The sequence below is a fragment of the Monomorium pharaonis genome, chromosome 1 (genome assembly GCF_013373865.1).
Source record: "Monomorium pharaonis isolate MP-MQ-018 chromosome 1, ASM1337386v2, whole genome shotgun sequence".
Lineage (NCBI taxonomy): Eukaryota > Metazoa > Arthropoda > Insecta > Hymenoptera > Formicidae > Monomorium > Monomorium pharaonis.
In genome coordinates, this window is record NC_050467.1 from 36,340,576 (window position 1) to 36,348,985 (window position 8,410).

The 8,410-nt window shown below is 33.8% G+C and overlaps 2 protein-coding genes across 2 annotated transcripts; one reads left to right on the plus strand and one right to left on the minus strand.

Annotated features, from left to right (window-relative positions):
- The first annotated feature begins 1,304 nt into the window (after positions 1-1,304).
- On the plus strand, positions 1,305-3,289 carry LOC118646408. Its single transcript, XM_036289191.1, has 2 exons — positions 1,305-1,530; positions 1,624-3,289. Exons 1-2 carry the CDS (start codon positions 1,418-1,420, stop codon positions 1,883-1,885), a joined length of 375 nt encoding a protein of 124 aa, XP_036145084.1. The 5' UTR covers positions 1,305-1,417; the 3' UTR covers positions 1,886-3,289.
- Positions 3,290-5,263: 1,974 nt separating this feature from the next.
- LOC118647323 lies at positions 5,264-7,057 on the minus strand. The gene has a single exon (XM_036291987.1). The coding sequence runs from the start codon at positions 6,873-6,875 to the stop codon at positions 5,379-5,381; it is 1,497 nt and encodes a 498-aa protein (XP_036147880.1). The 5' UTR covers positions 6,876-7,057; the 3' UTR covers positions 5,264-5,378.
- Between the last annotated feature and the right edge of the window lie 1,353 nt (positions 7,058-8,410).

The window sequence follows — 8,410 nt, forward strand, 5'->3', positions numbered from 1 at the left end:
CCACTTCCCAATAATTTTAAAATTCTAAAGCAAAATGAGTGTGTACATCAAATGATAAGTCATTCACTGCATTTGTTATAATATCCTTTACCACATCATGTAATTGTATTTCTCTTTCATTTATAGGCGTATGTGTAATTTGAAATAAAATAATTAACATATTAAGAACATTTGCAACATTTATGTGTAACATTATGCTTCGCTTAATTAAAAACAATCTAACAAGAAAAATCAAGCACATGTTAGATGTGATACTGATGTACTGATCAAACACACGTTAGACTTGACACTGATGTGAAAATGACGCGTAACACCATTAATAAAGATACCAAACTTTTATTAATACGTGATTTCATATATGATACATACCGTGACATGACGAATATAAAACTTGAATGTGAAATATGTGACGTAGAGAGAATGAACACTGTGTGAAAGTAACGTGACTACTACATTGCGCAACTGTTAGATAAAAACTAATACATACAAGGATGCAGATAATATAAATGTATAGTATTATAACGTAGATAATATATAACATATATAATATACACATATATGATATAAATAAAACGTAGTATAAGATAGTATAATTACTTTATAAATGCTATATACATAAAAGTCAATTTTATTGAAAATTTATCTTAATTAAAAAAAAAAAATTTTTTTTCGAAAAATAAACAGCGTAGTTAAATAGAGGTATTTATGCTGTAAAACTTTTGTATAAAACATTTTTTTATATTTTGTTTAGTTTACGAGATATATGGAGAAAAGGTAAAAATATCTCAACCTTTGAAGGGTAGTTTCACTCCTTCAAACCGTTTATAAGACCAAACAGAAAATTTTCTGATTTTAATGAAACTTGGCATAAATGTAGAGGGGGTAAATAAATTAATTTAGAAATGTTTTATTTTGGTTCAAAAACGGCTTGAAGGGGTGAAAGTACGCTTCAAAGTTGAGACATTTTTGCATTTTCTCGATATATCTCACAAACTAACAAAATATTAAAAAATGTTTCATACAAAAGTTTTACGGCATAAATACCTCTATTCAACTATCATATTTATTTTGTCCAAAAAAATTTTTTTTCAAAAAAAAAATTTGTCTTTGAAAAAAAATTTTTTTTTTAAATAAATAACATAGTTAAATAGAGGTATTTATACTGTAAAACTTTTGTATGAAACATTTTTTAATATTTTGTTTAGTTTACAAGATATATCCAGAAAAAGCAAAAACTCAAAATTTTTGAAGGGTGGTTTCAACCCTTTAAACCGTTTATAAGCACCAACTTTTAATTTCTAAATTCATATATTCACCCCCTCTACATTTATGCCAAGTTTCATTAAAATCAAAATTTTCGGGTTCGCGAGGTTCCCTTGTTAGATTAGAATATTTAAAATTTTGTAATTATGTCAGAATGTCAACAAGGCAACTGGAAAATTTGTTAGTTTTAATTGGCCATGATATTAATGAACAAAGTTATATTAGAGAAGGTATTAGTGTTTTTGAACGTCTTCTTTTGACTTTAAGGTAACTTAATCTTGTTATTGTGAAATTTTTATTAAAATTAAAAAATATAATAATATTAGAAAACTTAATTCTATTAATAAACTTTATTTTTAGATTTCTTGCTTCTGGAGATTCCATCTCCTCAATGTCTTACCAATATTTAGTTGGTGTTACAACTGCTGCAAATATTATTTCTGAAATCTGTCAAGCTTTATGGGATAATTTGTTGCCAATTGTTATGACAATGGAATTGAGTTATGAAAATTGGTATAAAATTTCTGAATGTTTTTCAAATAAATGGAATATTCCTTATTACGTAGGTGCCATTGACGGTAAACATATTATTATCCAAATAAGTAATTTATATAGTTTGTAACCGTGCTCGCGAGCGATGGCCAACTTTGCCTCCGTCCCTGGTCGCGGCCCTAAGCCGCCCGAGCGTTGGGGCGACCGTTTCTCGTAAAGTTTTCTACAAAAATATTCGGTTGGACGCCAGGTACGTTAAGCGTACCACTCTTCTCGTAATTTGCGGGAGATTACGCTCAAATTAACTAAGTCGCGAAAAGAATAATCTTCGTAAGCGACCGGAGCGTTAGCGGCTCCGATAGCCAGTTACTCAGCCCTAAAATGGCAGAAGGGGGGGGGAGATTTGGCGCGGGCGGATGGAATCGGGAAGGCGAGAGAACTATTGATACAACGTAAATTTAACAATAAAATTAACAAATGTATTTGACAACAGGTGATATAAACTGACAAGGCTTCGTTGAGCGGCAATGGTAATTCGCGCGTGGCACAAACGGATGACCGCTCGGAATTAAATTTGACAAACACGGGACAGATCTGAAACGAGTTATTTTGCGTACGCGGGAATTCTCCGACTTGTCTACGCTTTATCCTGCGCCGTTAGTGGACGCCAAACTCCCAATAGGATAACAGTGTCGCCACGGGCGATCGGGACGAACAGTAACTCCGAGCCCGCGTGACATGCGACGGACTCGTACTCTTCCACACGTTACAAGATCTTGCGAATGATATGCGCGATAATTCTTATGAGCTAGCCAACGAGGGGGTACCAAGACAATGAAAGGAAGTCGGACGAAAGCGCAATTAACTGAGATTCGCGATACCGATGCGACAAATTAAATCAATATTTTACTAACAATAAATTATAAATGCGCGACAATTCACAGCGCGGTTAATAACTCGCGACACGACTACAGGACGAAATTACAATTGACTCGGCTGCGGATCGAGACGCATACGCAACGTAATCGTAATACGAAACGATAATCCAATAAATTCGTGACTCTAATCGAATGACTACAAGATCGTAATACTCTCGTGACTCTTTCGCAAGTCGCCCAATCGCGAAATCAGTGGCTTTACAATTCTAATACGACGCTCGTCTCACCAAGCCGGTTCCCTCGTCTCGGCCTTGTCCGGATCGGGATGTACTCCGGCTCCTGCGTCTCTTACAAGATTCGTTGCTCGGGACTCCGTATTGCACGCACTATCTAAGATAACGTCCGCAGCACGAGTGCAGGATCCTGGATCCTGCGGGGGCCGCTCGGCAACGCGCCCCACCTTGCCTCCGATACGCCGGGCCCTTATTGGCCGCGATTTTCCAAAATCGATTTTCGCGCAACGCGCGGCGTGCACGCTGTCACTGGCTGATCGATCCAAGCGCGATGATCGATACTGTTGGGCCCCGTGCACCAGAGTTTTGACGCTTTCTTCTGCGGCAGATTCTTCTTTCCTTGCCGGGCGCATCCAGGGCGTTACCTCCTCCTCGACGAGGGCATTCACTGATTATAAGCCGTCGCGATCTCCGCCAGAATTTATGCGGGATCGGGTCTGCAGTCGCCCCGTCGAGATGCCGACTTCGTGCGCCTTTGCTGGATCCTGAAAGCGTGATTCGGCGGCAGTATCGGAATTCTCACAAGATGGAAATTGTAGACAAGATAAGGGCGGTATTACCTGCGGACCCCCGCTCAAAAAGGGTCTTCGTTACTCCCTCGATGTCCGCTTACTCTGCGACCTCCGGGAAGATTCTCCAACAAGACAAGACGTCCAAAAATTACAAGATAGATCACTGTGGCCACCGATTTCCGTCGCATTCGCAAGGCAGCGCTCGCAAAAATCTTAACGATCAATGAACGGACAATACATGGGACGTCACACACACAAAAACACGAGATAATATGCTTTTGCATCCGCCCCCGAGCGGGAGGACGCAGGACCCGTGTGATGGTAACGCGTAAGGGCCCTTAGGACCTTGTGACGGACAACAGCCTGCGGCTGTCACGTCACAAGTTATATTTAAATATTATATTTTTATAATTATGTCAATATAAAGAAAATTAATACTATTTTTAGTGTCCAGCTAAAGCGGGTTCATCATTTTATAATTATAAAATAATTATAAAAGTATTCACAGCATTGTTCTTCTTGCTATATGCGATCCAAATTACATGTTTTTATTTGTGGATATAGGAGCATATGGCAGAAGAAGTGACGGAGGGATTTTTAAAGAATCTGAGATAGGTAAAAAAATTGAAAATAATGACATGCAACTTCCACCACTTGCATCTATTTGCGAAAATAGAGACAGTCTGCTTTAGTACCGTTGGAGATGAAGCATTTCCTCTGAAGCCTTACTTCAGGAGACCATATCCAGGAAAATACAATGTCGAACATGATAAACGTACTTTTAACTATCGTTTAGGAAGAGCTAGAAGAGTTATTGAAAATACATTTGGAATTTTGGCTAGCAGATGGCGTATTTTCCGAAAAACTCATTATACTGACAAGGGAACGGACAGAACTGTCCCTCACCGATTTTAATGAGCTTTGGATATGTTGTAGAACATAAAAAAATATTAGACTCATATTTTTTTTTATCTGCGTATCTCGACGTTTAAGGGTTGAAACCACCCCTCGAAAATAACGCATTTTTTCGTTTTTTGCGAATATCTTTGAAAATATAAGGTTTATGAAAAAATGTTCTATATAAAAGTTTTATGGCATTTTATACTCTTTACAATAGTATATTTATATTTTTTAAAAATTTTAAACTTTTTAATTTATCCCACCCCCCACCCCCTTTTTTCAACATATAAAAAATTTTGTAAGGACAAAAATTAAAGAGCATTAAAAGCCGAATCCACCCATGTATAATAACATATGGGTTCCATCATTCTCAATTATTAGCAAAACGAGATAGTAATCTCGCGCTATAGGTGCCGCGCTAGAAGTAGTGTTGCGTTATTTCTTTAGTCGCGTCACACTCAATAACTGCCACTTCTGCGTATATTTTTATATTAAAACATAAAAATGGATTAATTTTAATTATATAATACGCAACGTATTACTCGATATAAAGCATAAATGTATATATATAACAAAATTAGCATATATATACGTATGTGCCTACGTACATTTTCATTGTTACAAATGCGAAAATAAATTAATATGAAGCAAAATATTTTTTAACATTTATAACTGCAAATACAATATAACAAAATATATAATATCAAGAGGAAAATATAAAATATAAACTGCTATTATATAAATATAATAACTATTTGCATAATTATATTATTTACACTATATGCACGTAGCACGCTCTGATAATAAAGATAATATAATATATAATTTAATAAGTTTGAAATATTAATTAAAAAATATTATTAAATAAAAATGAAAGTATAAATAAAGGAAAAGTGAAAAGAGGTTGAAATAATTGTTACAAATATAATTTTACCAATATAAAATTTTTATTAAACAGAAATAAAAGAATACCAATATTTATTGCATGGGTAAGGAAAACTGCTAAAATCTTACCAAACATGTTTATAAATGTCTTATATTTATGGCACATATTCATTACAAAGATGATGTTCGTGGAAAAAATGTGTTATACAAAGCGATTTTCTACACCAAGAACAAGTTATAATGGCTATTTCGTCACAAAGATCGCATTTTACTTTAGAATTCTTTTTAAAACAAAAGTCTACTGGTGTTTCAAATTCTATCGGTATAACTTGCAGGTATTCATCGTATGCATTCTCTACGTACCCACTTTTAGTCCACGCATATTTAAATATATTTTGAAACCTGGGCGACGAGAATTGATGGTGTGTTAATGATTGTAATTTCAAGATATTATTTCTATTATGAAGATCTAAAGCCAGATTTAACAACACAATAGTATCAGAAAAGTATTTAGTGAAATTCTTCCACAATCGAAATCCGTATACGTCTAATGGCTGTATTTTTCCCGTTGTACCGGCTGGAATAGTTAGGAAAACAATATCTGTTGCAGAATCTGGTTTAGTTTCTGAAACTATGTTAGGACAATGTCCACTCCACGAATCTAACAACAATACTGATTGTGGCCCGACATTCGGAAAAAATACTTCCTTTAGCCAAGTTTTTACATGATTTGATGTTAATTTGCCTGACTTTGAAGCCGTAACAAAGATATTAGGCGCGTTGAATAATGTTTCTTGTACTCTCGGACCAAATGTTCCTGTAATTTCTTTTAATACTATGAAAAGAGGTGATAATAATCTACCATCAGCCGAAATAGTCGGTTGAATTGTATAGCTATGCGTGGTTGCTGATATAGACTGTACTGTAGATTCTACGTTTTTAATACCTTTTTGAGCTAAAGTACGACCAGAATGAAATTCTAACTGAAATCCACTCTGATCTGAATTATAAATATTTTCCACGCCAAATCGATTAATATAATATTTTACGTTTGCAATAAATGTCTCGCATTTATTTTCTAAATCAGGTTTTGATAATAGAGACTTTTTTGTAACAAATTTTGTTATTTTTCTAGATACAATATTATGTGCTTTTTTAAATCTTTGTACCCATTTCTCTGAAGCTTTAAATCCTGCCACATTTTCTTCATTTTGTGCTTGAGAAGCCCATCGAGCGATGTCAATGTCATGAATGATGATTTTTCTTTCAAGTGCTTCATTAAAATGGTCTAATGTGTATTGAGAAATTTTTTTTAATTTTTCTGGCCTACTACCACCTTGGATGAAATAGTTTTCCCATCGTCGTAATTGTCGTATCGATGTAACTTGTCTAAATTTTTGCTTAACTCCTTCAAGCGATCTTGGTTTTGTCTTACCACTTTTCCAGTATTCCACAGCTTGCCTTTTATAGTCATTTGATATTGTTTTTTCAACTGAATCACAAATAACTTCTTCTGGAAAATAGATTTTTTCTTCATCCGCTTCTAATAAATCAACTTTTTCCGCTTCTGGCACCTCATACTCATCATAAAAATCTAAAGTTTCTTCCTCTTCTAATTGAAATTGTTCTTCATTTTTTATTTCTAATAGCATATGTTCAATTTTTTCATTCACTCGTCTTTCCTGCGATGTTATCGGAGTGTTCGGATAATCCAAACCATTGAAAGTTATAGCGAGTAAAAATATCACACCCAGACAGCACCAGATATCGTACGAATATTATACTCTCATACGTAATGTACTGTGATTATACCGAATATACGTAAAACATTCATATAACGTCTCAGTAGAATGTCATTTTGGTATATCCTCAAGATAAACTTAGAATATAGCGACTGAACTTCGCAACTCTTACTGAATGTACTGAGATTATATCTAATATACTCAAAACATCCGTAGAATATCATGTGATATATCTCATGTATATCTATCACATATTTCCAAAATATGCGCCTAATATCGAAAGTGAATCATGTCAACGCTGTCTGTGATCTGTAACGTTACGCATTTTCGTTTGCCGTGTGACGCAAATACGTTGTAAAGTGTAGGGTATGAACGTGCGAACACGAACTCACGGACAACGTGGTTTTCTCAGGAATTACGCCCAGATAATTCTGGTATGCACATAAGATATAATATAGTAACGTAAACTATAATAATATATACATATATATATATATCATTTAGGTTATAACCTACAATTATCTGAGCATAATTTCCCAAGCGTATTCAACAGATATTACACTTCATTTCTCGCGATAGCTTCCTGATGTGCGAAATGATTGATTCCTCTTCTTCTTTCTTCTTGCTAATTATAATTCTGTATGTTTAATTCCTTGTTCCTTATTCCTCATTATGCATGAGCCCATATAATGCGAACATACTGTAGACATATTGTGAATATACTGAAGATATACTTTAGACATACGTATAACATTCTTGAGATATATTCGGTATATTTTCACAAACTGCCAGCGAAATTCTATGGGATGAGGCAACGCGGACATAGTACATTATGAGTATATACTCGGCATATCACAGACGTATCTCTAATATTATACGAATATTGCAATATACTTTCGCAATATCCTACTATCGTTCTCATAATCTACATGTGCTGTCTGGGACATTATATGGATTAAATTGCAGCATTCTGAAATATTAAAATTAAATATATATCTCAATCTTTTATTATATGTAAAAAATAATACACTTCATAATCAATAAATAGAATTGTCTTCCCTGGTGGAAATATTTTTACAATTTTTTATGCATTTCTATAAAAAATTAAATTTTTTTACAACAAATCAAAACTTTCTACAAATTAATGAAAATTGTAAAAATTCATGACAATTTGTAATTAATATAGTATTTTTGAGTTTCTACAATTTTTTACGAGCACTTTCATGAGCGACGTAATTAATTGTAGAAGTTGTACATTGTTGTAAAAATCACAACTATTCACAACTATCTACAACATTTTACGAATATTTTTATGACCGCATGTAATATATATACTTATAATATTTTTATCATTATTTTTATATTTTTACAACATATCTAATATTAGAATTGAATACGTTAATACCACTAATAAAAATATTTTTTAAATTTTTTACGCAAAAAAT

Bases quoted from the DNA above. Each gene is read 5' to 3' on its own strand.
- LOC118646408 (XM_036289191.1), top strand. From the start codon at position 1,418: ATGTCAACAAGGCAACTGGAAAATTTGTTAGTTTTAATTGGCCATGAT. The intron at 1,531-1,623 runs GTAACTTAATCT...CTTTATTTTTAG, and splicing joins CGTCTTCTTTTGACTTTAAG to ATTTCTTGCTTCTGGAGATT.
- LOC118647323 (XM_036291987.1), bottom strand. From the start codon at position 6,875: ATGCTATTAGAAATAAAAAATGAAGAACAATTTCAATTAGAAGAGGAA.